Source organism: Ixodes scapularis, unplaced genomic scaffold (genome assembly GCF_016920785.2).
Source record: "Ixodes scapularis isolate PalLabHiFi unplaced genomic scaffold, ASM1692078v2 ptg004235l_1__unscaffolded, whole genome shotgun sequence".
Classification (NCBI taxonomy): domain Eukaryota; kingdom Metazoa; phylum Arthropoda; class Arachnida; order Ixodida; family Ixodidae; genus Ixodes; species Ixodes scapularis.
In genome coordinates, this window is record NW_024610386.1 from 119 (window position 1) to 18,405 (window position 18,287).

At 47.0% G+C, this 18,287-nt stretch overlaps 1 protein-coding gene across 1 annotated transcript in view; it reads left to right on the forward strand.

Moving 5' to 3' along the window:
• Positions 1–2,388: 2,388 nt before the first annotated feature.
• Positions 2,389–18,287, forward strand: part of LOC121834707 (maternal protein tudor-like) — a gene marked incomplete at its 5' end in the record, with an annotated part of 47,283 nt that continues 31,384 nt past the window's right edge. Inside the window, 3 exon segments of the mRNA XM_042288441.1 lie at positions 2,389–2,521; positions 3,005–3,246; positions 12,153–12,416. Coding sequence (XP_042144375.1) covers positions 2,389–2,521; positions 3,005–3,246; positions 12,153–12,416 — 639 coding nt within the window.

Here is an 18,287-nt window from a genome sequence, read left to right on the forward strand (position 1 = left end):
ACGTCCGAATCCTGTTTTGTGAAAAGATATGTCGATGACATTTTGATCTGTTCTTTTCGGGAGGGATTATCTGACACTCTGGAAGCATTGACCAGATCGGCTGCCCCGGAACTGAGGTTTACAGTCGAACGACCCATGAATGGTAAACTGCAGTTTTTAGAGCTTATGATTCACAATGAAAAAGGGCTATGTTGGGAATATGGAAAAGAAAACGTAAAACCGCTGCTATCAAAAAACAGTTGCCATTCAAAAACAGTCAAAGCAGGTATTGTCAAGTCTTTAATCACAAATGCAATGGACAGATCATGTACTCATTTCTTGGCTGAATCAGTGAAAAGGCAGTGGAGAAGGCTAAACAGTGCTGGTTATCAGGATGAATTCGTAGGGAAACAGTTATCCGTAAAATTCGCAGACAAATGTAGAGCAGAACCAAAGCAAAGGCCAAAGCATAGAACTACTGTAATTCCGTACTATCACAAAATTTCTCACAACTTGAAGGCTTGTGCAAAAAAGTTCGATGTTGATCTGGTTTTTAGTTCCGACTATAAATTTAGTAAGCTCACGCCCTTCCACAAGAGTGTAAGGGAATGCACAAAAATGCATCGAGAAAAGTCTATTCCGTGTGATAATGGAGTGGTATACGAAATTCCCCTGGAATGTGGTTTTAAGTATGTGGGTCAAACGTCGAGGTGTATAAATGATAGATTGACTGAACACAAAAGAAATGTCAAAAACAACGCGACTGATTCGGAAATAGCGAAACATGTTCAAGAATGTAATAATTGTATACCACGCTGGTCCGAAACAGAAATAATCCACAGGGAAGTAAACGACATCAAAAGGGTTGTAAAGGAAACAATAAGAATGAAATCGATGGGCAACTGCATTAGTCAAGTGTCGTTACAGCTTAGCAGCAGTGCAAAAACCTTCTTGCGGATTTGAGAGTTTTGTTAAGTGGTTGTTGATTGTGAAAGGGGTGTAAGTGGTTTCCTCCTTTGTGTCTTTGGTTTGGGATCAGGCGGATTGGTATCTTTTGTTGCCGGGTTGTTTCGGGATTGTGGGCCAGGGAGGAGAGGAGGAGGGTGTGCTATGTACGCGAAGGTCGATCGTCTTCCGGGAGAGAGGAGCTAGGTTGTGTTGGTGAGGCCGGGGGGGGGGGGGGGGGGGGGGGGGGGCTTTGTAGGATTGTCAAGGTCGTTTGATTATTGTGGTGGAAAGAGATGAGTTCTTTGTTATCTTTTGGCTTTGGAGGTCGCGAAGGTTCTGTGGTGAAGATTGTGGAGTGTATATAAGAGGGTGACCGAAATAAACTTGTCTTTAGCTGTGTTAGAGACGTATCCTCGACTGTTCCTTTTTCTTCTACTTTGAAACTTCCTCTTTTCCTGCCTCAGTCTCAGGCTAACATCAGAATGGTTAATTTCCACCAGCTCGCCTGCGCACTCACTACAATATCACTGCTATAACATCTAAGCAATTTTTGCATAGCACCGAGCACGGGAAAAGAGAAAACAGTTTTTAATTCACGTAAACGAAGCAAATTTATATAAAGCCCAGACACTCCGTACGTTCACTCTACCTAAGGTTATCAATAGACTCGACCTTGTCATTTGTCGAAACAGATAAAATACGTTGGCAAAAATGATTACACTGAATAAGGGAATCTAACGCACGTATTTTACGAACCGACGGTCGAGCGCCTTCAATACCATTTCCAATTGTCACTGTGCACCTTGGACACACTTTGGGGAGTAACATATTTTTACATCGCCGCCCGAGGTCTTCATTGAGCGTGTAGTGCTGACCAAAAATAAAATGCTAACTTGACACTCAATCGTTCGCCTCAAAGTATGATTTCGAAAAGACAGTACTGTTTGTCACTTGAGATAAAAACCCAAGCAACCGTCGTAAAAAGGGGACCGACATTTATATTCCTACCTCCGAACAGAAACGAGTGCCACCCACTTCATCACACAGCGCAGAGGCCGGACTCGGCCACCGCTCGTTTTATCACTGACGTTCGCTGCAATGCACACTGAGCTGACTGACAAGACATACCAAACGCGTGCGGGGGGGGGGGGGGGGGGGGGGGGGGGGGGGCATTTTTTGTTGGAGAGGAGCGTCACACGACACGTTTCGGGGATCTATTTCACGCAGCGGATAACGCGGACCTTTTCACTTTTCGATATTGGCGCCATTTAGAAGTCTCACGTTCAACCACGTGACAAGCTGCGCGCCATCTGGTGTCTGAAACGGATGAATAAATAGAGAATAGAGGTACCTCGCCCTCTTAATGGGTTTCTTTTAAAGTTTAAGGAATGTCAGTGGTAAAATATTTTCACCAGATTAACTAGTTGTCAAGGTGGAATTTATGCTCGTCTCGATTCGCAGCTCCTGCCCCGCTTCGCGGAGCTGCCGGCCCAAGCGATCCGCTGCCGACTGCGCGGGGTGGACCCCCCCGGAGGATCTGCAGCCCCCTGGCCCCCGGCAGAGGCAGGAGGCCCGCTGCAGAGCATCTTTGAAGGTGAGGACCTGACGTGCAAACCACACTTCCTTGCAAGTCTCGTTTTCGTACACTTGGTAGATTCAACAACATCCGTCTGCTAGTGTTTCTTTTTTTTTTTTTTTTTTTGCATCTTGTTTAAAAAAAAGCACTAGGGCATTTTTTTTTATTGTTTTGTTATGGGTTTAAAGAGGTGGGCTTGAAAGTCTGAAAATTGGCAAGTTATTTGCATGAACATTCTGCTTCTACATCATGTGTGGGACCAAAGTAGAGCCCTTACCTCTCTTTACAGTGTGAAAGGAAAGGATTTGTTGCATTTTCTTCTCGACTCAAAAAACCCACATCCTGAAACTTCGATGAAGTTTCAGGATGTGGGAATTTTTGGATTTCATAAAATAAAGGTGGAATTAAAAAACGGGGCTCGTAGAATCGTATGAATTGTACGAAAGAATGGATGACCAAAAGAGATGTGGCTCTAACACGAGGGGAGGGCTTTACTCGTAGGGCCACTGTGGTGCCGCCTGGTGGCGCAGCGCGACGGCGTTCACGTGGTCAACCTAGAGCGCACCGGGGGCAGGTCGGAAGTCAGCCTGGTGGATGCGCTCGTGTCCGCGGGGCTCGCCAAAGCGGTGCGCGCAAAAGACGAAGGGGGCTCGGCCTCGGAGGCCAGCTTGGGGTCCAAGCTGCGGGCCGTCATCTCGCCCGCCGAGTTCTCCTTCCAGCAGGGCCAGTTTGTCGACGTGAAGGTGAGGGGATTCATCATTCCTTTGTTTCAAGGGGGGACGCCAACTTTGAAAACCAGAAGAATGCGAAAAAGTTGATTTTTAGAAAACCATGTTTTTGGGTTGTATATCTCATAAACTACCTTGTTTGTAATTATCAGCACCTAATACAAGGAGGAAATATTTAAAAACAAATATTTACGAGGCTGGGTAGCGTCCAAGTGACGGTCAAACGTCAGAATCAACCCCAACTCTACGCTCTCACCATTCCCGACGCGTTCGGATGGCAGACGCCATCTTGGTCTTGCTTTGAAGGGGAATTCTTTTTCTATTATTTTCCTGCCCCCAAAATAGCATTGGCTGCGTGGTTACTGCGTGGTTGCCATTCTTCCATGTTGCGATTGCGAGAAAGTGATTGGATAGAGCGTGCTCTCGATTAACCATGACGCAATTTCTCCGCTCGCAGAGAACTCTCCTCCTCTCTCTTCCTTCTGCTGTTGCCGCTCGCGTCGTCTGCTCTCGGCAGTGGTCTGCTTGCTCATGCTCTCGCTTTGTCAGTTCCATCTTTACGATTGTTTCATGGACCTTTGAGTATTTTCGTGCAGCATGCCCATCTGTTTCCGGGTCGCAAACGATGCGACGTTCAGAGTACGAGACGGTGCACGCGTTTGGCGTGCGGAAGCAGCCCATGAGGTTACCACAGATGGCGAAGCTGGAAGTTTCTGTGCAGCGTGCCGTCAAGGGTGATTGTGTCAACACTTCCAGTGATGGATTTCCTGTGCCATCGGCTGTCATCGAAGAAGAATGCATCGCCCTGCCTAGCGTAGAGTACCGAGCGTGTCGACTGCTCTGATTTCTCCCGAGATCACAGGTCCCAGTGCTCGTCTTCCGCCTGCCACGACGAGTGGGAGCGCGTCGTCCAGCACCCAATTGCGGATGCATTTTTTGACGCTCAAGGAGGGCATCAGGCCAGCAAGCGACATCAAGATAAGTTGGATAGGCGTAACAAGAAGCAAGTGCTCAAGAACACTTAGGACTACTCTGCAGGGTCGTTCTAAAGACTAAGATCTGTGTGCAACTTTCAAGTGCTATTTTCTCAGAATGGGTTTCTTCACTGCCATGGCTGCTCGTCCCAGCGATATGTCGGGAACTGCTCAATGGATTTTCGTGCTGTCTTTTTTTATTCTGTTCCTATACAGCTTTGTGAGAGCATACCAGAGCCCTTTTTTTAGAAAGCGGTGTTATAAGTTTATAAATTATAATAAAAAAATTAAATTTGATCAATGCAAGTTTTTATCGACTACATAAAATTCAAAGTTGTGCTAAAATTTTTCAACGAGGAAATTTAAAAAAATGGCTCTCTTATGCCGTGGGGAACCTATCCAGGGGTCACCATAACAAACTTTATACAGCTACAGCCTTTTTCAAATTCTCCAGGCCTGGGATAAGGAACGGATATGGACGATTTTGGTAAATATTTCTAACTTAAGAAAATAATATGCACAGCTCCATGAAACTTTGTGGTTACGCTTATGCCTGTGTTATAAACACACCCTGTAAATTTTGGGTGTGTTTATAACACAGATATGAGAGTACCCTAAAGTTCCGAGAGAATGTCCGCCCCGAGAGATTGCCCATCCCGTTTTTTCTGGCTAAATATCTATAATATAAAAATTTTAAAACATTGCCTACTCCTCGATTCCCATCGGACGTCACGCGATGGCCGACGGAAATCAGATCAACTGCACAATTCGCTGTACCGGCACGTCTGACAAGTGAGTTCATAGCGGGTGCCCGCATTTTGTCCACAATCGGTGTGTGCGTTTCGGCACCCGTAACACACGAGTTGTTCGAGCGTGTATGTTGCACCATGAAATGCAAAGCATCCACAATCTGCGGTATCCGTTCCTGTGACGTAGCTTGTAGCAGATTCCCGCGTTTTTTGTCCGCGATCTGTGCACGCAATCACAATTTCACACAGGTTGGTCCTGCGTTTATACAGTCAAACCCACTTATAACGATCCCACATGTAAGGACCTATCGGTTATAACGACCAACTTTCAGAAAATATACGAATTCAAGGCCCTGCCCATTAAAATTGGTCCAGATAAAACGACCGTTTTTTAAAGCATCATGCTGTTACAACGAACACAAAGTCTGCTTTCGAAAGAGAGAAAAAAAAATAATAATAACCCGCGCGCAAAAAACAAAAACAAAAAGAAAAGAAAGAAAAAAAAAAAAAAAAAGATTAAGAGAGATCTCGGGCGCGGCGAAAACGCGAGACGCTCAAGGTCATTTTCACAGCATCGCCGGCAGGGGAGAAAACAAAAGCACAAAAGCAAAAACATCCTCTCGGGTCGCGTAGTCTGCTCATTGTGCGCGCGCGGGAAGGAGAAGAGGACGAGGGTCAACTCTCCTGCCGTGCTGCGTTCGTTTGTTCGCGTTAGTTCTATGCAAACTGTATGCAGCTCAAGAAGAGCTCAAAGCTCTGTACAAGTTGGCTAGCCCCATCGCCATTGTTACAGTTTGTTTACGTTCGCCATTTTGGTATCATGCACATTCTCGCGCGTCTACGGACTCGTGTCTGTCATTTTAAGATGGGGGAAAAAAAAAAAAATCCACCAAGAGGCTTCACTTAAACGAAAGGGCATCACGCTGGCGGAAAAAGATGACAACGGAGCAGCACTGCGTGGCTCGCGATCCCAGCCACCCGACAAGCTCGCAAAGTGGTGTTTGAAAGACGACCCTGCCAGAAGCGACGGCCGCGCACTCGTACATGCGCAAGAAGCACGGCACTTAAAAGGTTTTAGACCAAAGCAAGTATTAATTATCTCTGTAGACAGTGAAGAACCATCGTGGGGCTAGTGCTCGGCATTTATTTTTGTGGTGGAGTGCGTTTCATAAAATCTGTTCTATGAGGTATGTGGTCAATATTCATTATTTTACTTGTGCAGTAGAATCGGCAGCAATTTACTTTTTATTTATCGGAAACCTAAATCTGCAATCGCGTTAGAATTGGGACCCGTCAGAATCTTGCAAACAGTTTCTTTAAATAAAGAGCTGACAGAGTGAAACTACCAATACCAGCTTCATTTTCCTTATTTATAACGTTTTAAAGGGAAGTCCAGATATAACAAACTACTGATAAAACGACCACTTTTCGCGGAACTATCACGTTCGTTATAAGTGGGTTTGACTGTATTGCATCGTGAAATACGAATATGCTGCTTTTGCGATATGCAATATTTGTTCCCGGAACATGAGAGTTTAAAGCGGATTCTTGCATTTTTGTCTGCGATCTGTGCACGCAATATTGGTTCCCATGACTGGCATGTTCGTAGCAGGTTCCGGTGTGTTTATTGCGCCATAAAACTTGAATCTGCGGCATCCACGATTTGCGGTATTCGTTCCCGTGAGATGGGAGTTCTCTGCGGGTTTCCGCGGGTCCTTTGCACCGTGAAATGCGAATCTCCTGAATCCGCAACCTGCAGTGTCCTTTCCCGTTAAACAGGAGTTTGTAGCAAATTCCCTCGTGTTTATCTCGTAAAACGCGAAGTGTGATGTCCGCGATCTGCGGTATCGGTTCCCGTGTCACATGGTTTGTAGCCAATGCCTGGGTGTTTATCATTAATTTTTGCTCTGGCATCCCCAAAGATGGTCCACCTGATTTCTTTTCATGGTTAACTGGTTTTCACCATTTATCTTTTCATTTTGGGTGAGTGTTCTTTTGAAACTCTGCGGTAGTTGCAAAGTTTCATGGAGCTGTGCATATTATTTCTCAAGTTAAATATTTATCAAAATCATCCATATCCGTTCCTTATCCCAGGCCTGGATAATTTGAAAAAGGTAGTGGCAGTATAAAATTTGTTATGGTGACCCCTGAAGGTTCCCCTGGGAATAACAGAGCCCTTTCTTTAAATTTCTTTGTTGAAAATTTTTAGCACAAGTTGCACACAGATTTTCAGCTTGAGAACGATCGTGCAGAGTAGTTCGAATAGTTCTTGAGCACTTTCTTCTTGTTCCGCCTATCCAACTTTTCTTGATGTTGTTTGCTGGCCTTGTGCAGGCATAGGGCATCTTTTTGGGCAGCTTGCTGGAAGGCTAGATGGACCAACTGGAGTCCCACTGCAGCCGAGATTTCTGCTGTTGCCCTGTAGCAGCTGGCGCTGAACCGCAACACCGCTTCATACAGTGCAGTTTCGGCAGCGATCAGCGATGCATGCTGTTCCTTAGGCATCAAAGACCACAGAACCGAGTGAAAGACTCGGATGCATTCTGAGTCTTTGCTCCCAAGCAGGGTTGAAGGAGAGAAACCTGCGACAGGCTTTGATAGACGAGCATCATAGCTGTAGCGACATAGTCTGGGAGTTTGTGCTTGTGCTGGGTCTGTGGATCACGTTTTGCTTTGGCAACTCTATGATGGCACCATGATTTAGCTCCCTCCGGGCAGAGTTCATGGTGAGGCTCCTGGTCAATCGACGTGACATGATGGTAGGTGGCCATAGCAGCACGCTGCTTCGCTGCCACGGCCTTAGAGTTTTTTCGGAGGGACCAGCCATAGTAGTCAGTGAGCTTGTTGATGAGGGCCTTCATCAACCTGCCCTTAACGCTCAAAGGATTGTGGCTCTTCTGGACAAGGTTGCAGAGTGTCGTTCCCATCATCTTGGTTCAAACACTCATCTTTCACAATGGCGACTAGCCCATAGCCAATCTCTTCTGTAAGGGCAGAGACGGTCCTGCTGTCCCTGTTGGAGACGAGGGCCGTGTACTGCTAATCATGATTGGAGACGGAGCGCTTGAAGAGCGCTCCGTCTCCGCAGGCCTGCCTCGACCTCCACCCTCCCGGATTCGGCGTCTGATTTCTTATGGCAGACATGATGCATGCACCAGCTGTTATGCCCTCAATCTCCAGGCTTGGGTCCTGTTTGGCACCCCAAGGCACAGGTCGGACAAAACTATGGTGTCCAAGATGAGGGCTGTGTGGTATTTTATGACTGACCTAACTCCGATGTGAGATGTGTGCCCTCTCTTGTGCCATGTGCCGTAGTGCACTGCAGTGATATCCTTGAACAACCCCGGGTCCATCTTCTGACAGGCTGCCTTCACAGCAACTGCTGACTTGGCATAAAACTTGTCCATACACAGGTCTTCTTGCTCTGAAGGTCTTTTTCAGGTGCTCCCAGAAAGTCTTGTGGTGGAAACCTCTGTGGGAGACGTTCATAGCTGCCCAAAAATCATTGAGAGCTGTCTGCCCCTTTCCGATCTGCTTGATCGCCATGGTGGAGCAGACGTTGACTTCGAAGGCCCCCGAGTCTCGTTGGCGTAACAAAGTCCAGGAACTTGCAAGAATGCCGCAATGGGGGCATACATCCTTGAGTTTTGCTGCCAGTTCAAGTTTGGTGCCTTCTAAGACAGTCCATCCAGTTCCCAAGCAATACTTACACACTGTGCTGCAGAGAAGGTTGCTCAAAGCGTCGATTTGAACAAGGCAGAACTTTGCACCTTCGCTCGTATCACAAGTATGCATGGGATCGGGCAGCATGGTTTACAACTTCCTCTGAGCTGCTTGCATAGCTCCACAAGTTTTGCTCAAACAATATCACGACGTCTGGATTCTGCTTCTATCTCCTCGCGCGTCAGGAAACTTGTCCACATATGGATGCTAGACGACGCATTCCTACTCGTCGTGGCAGGGGGAAGACGAGCGCTGGGGACCCACGATCTCAAGAGGAACTGCGGCGTTTGACACGCTCGGTACTTCACGTGTGAGCAGGGCGGTGCACTCTTCCTCGGCGACAGCTGATGACACAGGAAATCCATCACCAGAAACGTTGACACAATCACAATTGACGGCACGCCGTGCAGGAACTTCCAGCTTTGCCATCCACAGTAACCTCGTGGGTCGCTTCCGCGTGCCAAATACGCTCACCGTCTCATACTTCGAACCTCGCGTCATGTGCGACCTTGAAATAGACGGGCACGCTACCAAAGAAGGTCCAGAAAAGGATCGTAAAGATGGCAAAGAATGAAGGGGAGCTGACAAAGCGCGAGCAAGCAGACCACTGTCGAGAGCAGACAACGCGAGCGGCAACAGCAGGCGGAACAGAGAGGAGAAGGGTGCTCCACGAGCGAAGAAATCTCATCCCAACCAACCAAGAGCGTGCTCTGTCCCTCATGTTCTTGCAATTGCAACATGGAAGAAGGGCGACCATACCATAACCGCATGGCCGACGCCATTTTGGGAACCGGCAGATAAGAAAAGAAAGAATTCACCTCCAAAACAAGACCAAGATGGTGGCCGTCGGGCAAAGGCGTCTGGAATGGTATGCGTGCAAAATTGGAGTTGATTTTGGTGTTAGACTGCCACGCGGACGCTACCCAGCCCTCGGAAATATTTGTTTTTAAATATTTCCACATTGTATTAGGTGCTGGTAATTACGAAGAAGGTAGTTTATGAAATATACTACCCAAAATATGGTTTTCTGAAAATCGACCTTTTCGCGATTTTTCGGTCTTCAGAGCCTGTGTCCCCCCCTCAAACGGGTGGCATTTGTGGGATGGATGGCATTTGTCACACTGCTCATTCACGACACAAAAGGTGCGGTGTTTGCAGCAGACGCGATGACAGGATCGTCTGCAGACGTGTATCGTGCGTGTTTGAAGCACGTCCGCTTCACACGTATGTGCTGTGCTTCAAACGTCTCTGCAGCCAGTTTTTGTACACCATTTTGACAGGAGCGTCGTATAAGGGAGAGGTGCGCCTCAGACAATCTGCTTACTGTCTTTTACGTTAGGTATTAGCGGTGTGACCATGGCTTTAGGGTGATTGTGCCTGCGAACGGGACCTCGCCCATGTCAGAAGTATTGCGCAACGCCGATGCCGTCCCAAAGGCGCTTGAAATCCGCGGCGCGTATTGGTCCTTTGCGACGCTTGGGCGTCGCAGATTTTTATATTCGCGAACCTCTCCCCTGCCTTTGAGGATACCAAACCGACATCAAAGGTGGGGAGCCCTCGAGCCAGGTGTTGGGGACAAACGAAACACGTCCCTATTGTTCCCACCCTGTAGGTGGTTACAGCTGCACCTGCAACTCAGGTATGGGCTGGCTCACACTCGAGATTCCTGTACATTGCCCGTTTATTTACGCGTGTGGCTCTTTGTTGGCTCGAAGAGCTTTTGGAAGTGTCAAACGTCCGTTTCTCGTACCGTAAAATCCTGTAAGGGCTCATACGGTACGACGGTACGGTACGAGGGATCGCCCATCCCATTTGTCTGACTAAATATGTATAATTTGAAAATTTCAAAACATCGCCCACCCCAGTATTCCTGCGGACATCGCGCAATTTGCAACGGGAGTCTCATCCACTGCACAATATGCGATACCGGTACCGATGTGCGTGAGGAGGGAGTTTGTGGCGGTTTTGCGCATTTGTATGCAATCTGTGCCGTGCGATATTGGTTTCCGCGACGCACGAGTTCTCCCCGCGTGTTTGCCGCACTTTGAAGCTTAAATCTGCTGCATCTGCGATTTGCGGCATCGGTTCCCACGACAGGGTCCCACATGTTCTTCGCAGCGTGAAAGGTGAATCTGCTACGTCCGCAATTCACGATATCTTTTACCGTGACACAAGAGTTGGTAGGCGAATCCCCGCATCTTTATTTGGTCGTGAATAGCAAATTTGACTTGTTCGCGATCCGTGGCATCGGTCCCCACTTCACGTGGTTTGTAGGGGATGGCCCAATGTTTTATCACTGCGTTTTGTAAAGTTACGCTGTTGCATCCTCAATGATAGCATACCCTATGTTTTTCACCATTTACATCTCTTCGTTTTGGGTGGGCGTACTTGCTGGATTTTGTGGTAGATTGCACATACATTTGATCTTGCAGGTACTGCGAAAGTTCGCTCTAGTGAAGCTCAGTTCCAGGGCCATTCCATAGACGGCGCCAGCGTGCGAGTGCATTCAGCGACGCCTCCTATGTGGCTATGATTGTCACACGAATTGTAACTTTAGGTTGTCAAAAATTGTAGACGAACACTTGCGCTTGGCTGCGGTACGAGTTTCTGTGCCCTTCTTCATTAAATCAAAATTTAGTTGGAGATCAGTTAATTGCCGGAATCGGAGGCTTTTGCTAGGCGGCGCAAGCCGCTGCCAGATTAAAAAGGTTCAGTGGTATCCGTCCATCCATCCTATGGTGCCTTCATGTGCACTTTGCTTGGGCTGATGACATCTGGCCACTTGTTTCGAACGCTCATTTTTCTTTTTTACAGCGGAGGGAGCTGTTGGGGAGGGCTAGTTTCCCCAGTTTTGTATCCGTGGACGAATAAATCCCGACACAAAACCCTGGACAGCTACCGCCATCTATAAGCGACGGCAGCAACCTTTCCAGCCTTTCCACTTTGGTTTACACCAGAGTGGAAAGGCTGAATTTGTCTAGGCGTCATTTTAGAAGTCGTTCTCAAGGTCGTCCGAGATGTCGTCGTTGAGGTCATCCTATACGTCGTTCGAGAGGTTGTCCTAGAAGTAATCCTTGAGGCCATCCTAGACGTCGTCCTTGAGGTCGTCCTAGAAGTCGTCCTCGAGTTCGTCTTAGACGTTGCCCTCAAAGTCGTCCTTGAGGTCGTCCCAACATAGTACAGCTCCGCTGGTCTTTCTTCTTCACGAGAGTGGAAAGGCTGAAAGTTTTTGTTAAAAATCGCATGAATGAGTGTGACTCTGCACGCGCTCGTGGCGCTGACCATGCTACGGCAACATTTTGTTCTCGGCGATTTTTTGTTAATTTTCTTTGTGAGCATGTGCTGTTGGCATCGGGTACTACAAACGATGGCTTCATTCTAAACAGGACATTGAGGCATCCTAATCCATTGATCCACTCTCATTCTTAACCTCTGCTGTCATAGCACTTTGGACGAGTCTCTGGCCGACCCGCAGGTGGTTTCGGTGGCCTCTGCGAAGGAAGTGTGGTGCTGCCTCCCCGAGGGCCTGGACGCCTTGCTGGAGAGCCTGCAGAAGGCCGGGGAGAGCGCCAAGAAGTTCAACAACCCAGTGCCTGGGGAGGCCGCGGTGGCCCGCTGCCCGTTCCCGGGCATCGCGGGCGACTGGGCACGCGCCCTCATTCGGTCCCGGCCATCCCCCGCTAAGCTGGAGCTGTTCTTCGTCGACCTGGGACTCGTCAGGGTCCTGCACCACACAGAGGCGAGTGCTTCTATTCGTTTTTTTTTTAACACAGTACAAACACGGCCGGTAAACCATGTGACCCCGATCCATTTGGCTCTCTATTTGGCAACAGACTCAGTGGCACCGTTTATTGGGTAGCCCTAGCACACTTCCGGTCCGCGTATATAGTTTTTTTTTATACATTTTTTTCTTTAAGGGCTTTTTGCACACTGCCATCACCACGTCTCAGCTTGCTCAAGAAAGAGCAAATACCCCGTTCCACCTTACCATAGACCACAGGGGACACCATATATATCGGGCACGTAGCCAGGGGGGAGGCCCATGGGGCCCGGGCCCCTTCCCGAAATAGTCCCATTTTGCTGGGGCCTCCTCTCCCCCCTCCCCCTCATACAGCATTTTGTCAAAGGCAACCCCCCCCCCCCCCGAAACAAAATCCTGGCTACATGCCTGATATATATATATACTATATACTACATACATACAATCGAGACCGGTTATAACGAAGTCGGTTATAACAAAATAGCGGCCGCAGTGAAGCGATCACGATTTCCCATTCCCTTTTGCACTTCGTCATAACCGGTCTCGACAGTATGTATATATATATGTGTATATATGTATAAATACACACATATACACAAACACCACGCACGGACACACACACATAACTACACTAGCCATCGGAACCAATCCAGCTCTGTGAGCGTATCATTTGTCTGTGCATCCCACTTGCAGCTGCAGGCCAACTGAAGGTCACGTGACAGGCTATTGTAAGGTTAAACGGAGCATAGCCGTCAGGTTCCAGACTGGTTATCAGCAAAGTGCTGGGTTAATCGAAGCTGGGCATTATACTTAAAAAAAGTGTCTCAAATACCGATACCCGATTCCCTCAAAAATTGTGTTTCTGATACCGACGCAAGATACAGAACCGAATTTATGTCTGATACAGGTACTCGATACCTGGATATTTCGCTGAAATACCAATATTAATTAAGCTGGTTCAGTTAAACCTGTTTATCTCAAACTCTCAAAAACCCGTCTACCAGTTCGATATATTGGGTAATTCAATATAAAAGTTCTAATGAATTTGACAACAAATATGGACGCCACATGTAGAAAAGTTGTGTACTCTCACAGGAGCGTCTGTACGTCATGAGGGATGCGCCACGCGGCTGTTGAGTGGTCGTTTCTTGTTTTTAAGGCCCACCGGCTCACCCTCTCCCCGATCTCTCCGCGAAAAAGAATTTTGTAGCGTGAGCTACTTTGGCCAAGGTTGAGCAGTTTCGCGTAGCTTCCAAAGAGCCGTGCTGCGCAAGCGCGAGGACCAGTGACGTCGCACGGCGCACAGCTGGTGCGCCGGAGACACCGCCGCCATGCTCTCCGCTGCCACCGCGCGCACCTTGCCGGTCTGCACATTCTAGAGGAGTGACGTCATAGCCGCGGCAGACGCACTGGTGCTGCTGCGTGCCCAGCTGTCCGCCTCCGTTGCGCAGTAGCCAAGCCTGACGCTGCACCGGAGCCGCTTGATGGTGCCTCTCATTTTGTGCGCATAAGCTCGTGCTACGTATATCCTGGCATAGCCGAGCTAAGCCACCACAATTTTTGGTTTTCCTCCGGGCGGTCGACGCGGCCGCCCGGAAGTAAAAAAAGTAGGGATGGGTGAATATTCGGTTATTACGAATAGCCAATCGAATTCTATTCTATTCGCATTCACTTCGAACAGACTTTAAGTATTCGACAATATAGAATGATTCAACCTTTCTAAATACAGTCAATCCCGACTATATTGAACCCGTTTACATTGAATTATTCCTTATATCGAACAATTTTTGTGCACAGTTATGTTACAGTGATAATATATAGCAGGGGCGGCCAAACCGCGGCTCGCAAGCTGCATGCGGCTCTTTGCTGGTTCAAGTGCGGCTCGCGGATCCCTGGTAAGGGACCCCCCCCCCGCGCCCCTTTCCGCGTTTCCCCAGGAAAAAAAGAAAGAATTTCAGAATAAAGCACGGCTCACGATTTGGCATCCTTGTACCGCCTGTACTACGTACTGACTGTACTATGTACAGTCGTATAGCCTTGTGCCCCCAAACGTACAGTCACACTCAAAAACAAAATTTAAGTTTGCCCCCCCCCCCCCCCGCGGCTCTTAGAAGTTTCGTGGCTTGATTTGCGGCTCTTAGGCCGGGTCAGCCTGGCCACCCCTGATATATAGCAAAAACTATAGTTACATCGAACAAAAATAGCAGCCGCTACCGATATATCGAACTGCCAAGAGCGCCGCTTTGCTCTGTAAGCTGGCTTTCCCCCACCGAGAGCAACCGCATTGGGGGAAAGCCAACTTGCAAAGCACGCTGGCTTTCTTGGAAGGGGGGGGGGGGAGGGGAGGGGGGAGGGAAGGGAAGGGGGGAAGGGCTGCGTCGGCCGCCCGGAAAAAAAAGAAAAAAAGATCTTTTGCGGAGAGAGGGTGCGCTACGCTCCCTCTCCCCGATCCGTCCGCAAAACAGAATATTATTTTTTTCTTCCAAGTGGTTAACAAGGCCGCCCGGGAGAAAAAACACAAAACAAAAGCCAGCTTGTTTTCTTAGTTGGCTTCCCCCAACGCAGCCACCTTCCTTAGGGAAAAGCCAACTTGCAGAGCGAAACGCCACTCTGCAAGAGAAGGTGCTCCTGCTCGGATGTGCTCCGTGCTGTCGGCATAGTTCGGCGCTAATACGCGAGTATAGAAGGCTGCGGCCTCAGCATTTTGGAGTCCGTCGATAGCGTAGAAAAATATCGTTATTGCAGATGCAATAAATAAAGAAAAAGCAGCAGAAGATGCAAGACTACATTGTGTAATATTTCAGCAGAAAGTAAATTTTTGACAGTCAGATTCATTAAAACCTTATATCGAATTACCCGCTATATTGAACTGGTACACGTTGTTTTGCGAGTTTGATATAAACGGGTTTGACTTACTCTACCTTGGATTTCCGGCCAGGTGGCGCTAGCTTCTGACCATTTCGTGCTCCCGGACTCAATACACTTAAAAAATTAACAATTAGAGTACTTCTAATACCAAGTAAGGCAAATATAAAACTATGGTTTAAACGTATCTTGTGATATTTTTGCTTGTACTATTCGAAGTATTCGATTCAAAATTATTCGGCCAAAATCACTATTCGCTTCAAATTCGATTCGGACCCAAAATCCTCTATTCGCCCATGCCTAAAAAAAGAGCCAGCTTGCAGAGCAAAATGACGCTCTTGGCAGTTCAATCTATTGAGATAATGCAGTTTTCGGTCGATGTAGCCGCATACTTTGCTATGCATTTTCATTGCAGCTACTAGTCTGTTCAGAAACAGTTTCATACAAAGGATAGTCTGAATTAACCGTTTTCAATATATTGTAAACTTAATTTTCGCGAGGACCCAATTTTCGCGAATCGCTTAAAAGTCGCGAAAAATAGGTCCCACAAACAATTCCGTTAAAATGTAAACACATTGGAATCTATATTGAGATCCCATGGCCTTTGCGAAAATTAGGACCCGCGAATTATTAAAAAACTTCACCTTTGACCCAAATCACGAAATATTGAGCCCGCAAAAAATAAGTCGTTTACAGTACTTGGGTTCGACTGTAATATGATTAGCTAAGTTACAATATTTATGCGAGGTTTCAGGAATATTTAGTGTATTCAATAAAGCAAACTGTTTTTGAGGGGGCTTGGACGAATGCGGCCATACGGATTCCTTTAGGCTCCCTCCACTTACGGCGCAGCTGGTTTCGTTGGAACTTTAGCAATGGGCTCAAGCCATGGCGATGCTTAAACGATCACTTCCATAAGCAGCGTGGCCAATTTTGTTTTAACTGGTGTTCTCTGTGCGAACCGGTCTCTGGGTACTTGACTTTACACACGAATAAACTAGGAACTTTTTCTGATGCTCTTTGTTTGTTACTGCTGTATTTACTGGGTTGCCTCTGCCTTTGTCCTGCGCTGAAAGGTTCAAGTTCCGTGCGCTTAAGAAAGCCGAACAGTTACTTCCCCAGCACTTGTGTTTAACAGACGTATGAAGTTGAACTTTCTTGCTTTAAAAGCTAGAGGAAAAACAACAAAACTAAGAAAACTGAAAGTGTTGATTATGCAAAACATCTCGCTAATCTTTTTTATTCAGATGTTACCTTTACTTGAAGGTTTAGGTAACAACATCTGATCGCGCTGCTGGTCTGAAAGTGCCACGCGATGCGGCCGTGCTGCAAGCAAAGCAAATGAAAAAAAGCCTCTTTGCAGGAGCTGACGATCACGTTGCCATGGTGTATTTGATAAAAGTAGCTTTTATCAACAGATAAAGAATAAAAAAAGGATAGTCGCATCCTTTTTTACCACCTAAACGGTGGTAAAAAAAGATATTCTAAATATGTATTTTCGATCCCAGATACTTTCATTTCTGGCAAGTGATACATAATACCAACATACAACTAAGCACTTTTTCCCCGAACACTGCTGTGGCCCAGTAACCTTAGCCCCAAAATAAAATAAGCAAAAAAAAGTCTCTGTGTCCTTTGTCCACAACAACTGTTGAGCAATCACACTTTGGACACCTTACCTTTGTTTATCTTTTTCATTGACAGTTATTGCATTGCCTTTTGTTTTTTGCCTTTTGTTTTTTGTTGCCAGGATTTAGTGAGGTTTCTTTTTTGTTGCTTGCTTAACTTTATTCTGGTGATCGAGAGTTTTTATTTATGTGCCTCGCTTTTTCCATTCTTTCATTTTTTTTTTTAATATTTTCGTGTTTTGTTGGGGTGATGTGTGGAGGTCGTAGCCTGGCGCTAAGCTTTGCTCTATTTAGGGCTCTTAGAGGCTTTATTTGGTAAGGTCCTGTTTGTCGTGGCCTTCGGTTTTAGCAGCGACGTGCGGAAATATCAACTCGAGCTTAATTTAACATATTTTTGTATATCAAATTAGAGTCAAACCCGTTTATAACGAACAGCAGGAAACGCTACGATCAGTTCGATATAGCAAGTAGTTCGATATTCGCAACTCCAGCGCGCCGCTCGCCCTCCCGCGGACGAACGGAGAACCAGAGGAGCGGGGACGGCAGCGGCGACGGCGGCGCGGAAACGGTGGCAGGGATTGTCGGCCTGATGCGTGAAGCCGTTGTAACGAAAAAAGTGAGCGCGTTAAAATAGGAATTCTTGTGCTCCGCCTTGCAACAGCCTTGACAAAGGACCGGGAGGTCTAATTTTATTAGGGACTTTTCGTGTATCGCATACGCTGCGGATTTCTGGTCTTGTGCATGGCCGCCAGCTCAATACGTGCTCAACGTGACGGAGAACGCTCCCGCTGATAATGAAGAACTCTATAGTACGGTCTACGGAAAGTCTATTGTTTGCCATAAGTAAAAGAAAGCTCGTCGCCCAACGGTATGTCGAACAATACAAATCGGGAATGCGTTCACGTTTTAAGGCCGTTACAAGGAACATGACCATTTATTCCAAGCACTTTAAAAAGACAGAATGCCCGTACTTGTTTTCAGGTAATTACAGAGCAAATAAAGATTCTCGAAGCATTTAAAGCGCGTCTGTGTTAGCCAGCCGTTTGTGACGAGAGCTTAGAACGCTCAGTTTTAGCCAGAGGGACCGCAATGTTGCAAATAACACGGTACAACAAATGTGTGGTATATTAATATATTTTTTATAGAGCAATAAATAAATAAAATTTCTAAACACGCCGATTATTTTAATAGGCAGTTTTAGCATGGCGTACGACACCCCTAAACTTCAGTTGGATGTACAGCGCACTGATCGACGTTCAACCGGCGCTACCAACTTTCACGAGCTGCTTAATAGCCGAGTTGTGCGACTTATTAAAATAGCTTAAGTAAGTGTAAATGACTGTAAAAAAAAAAAAAA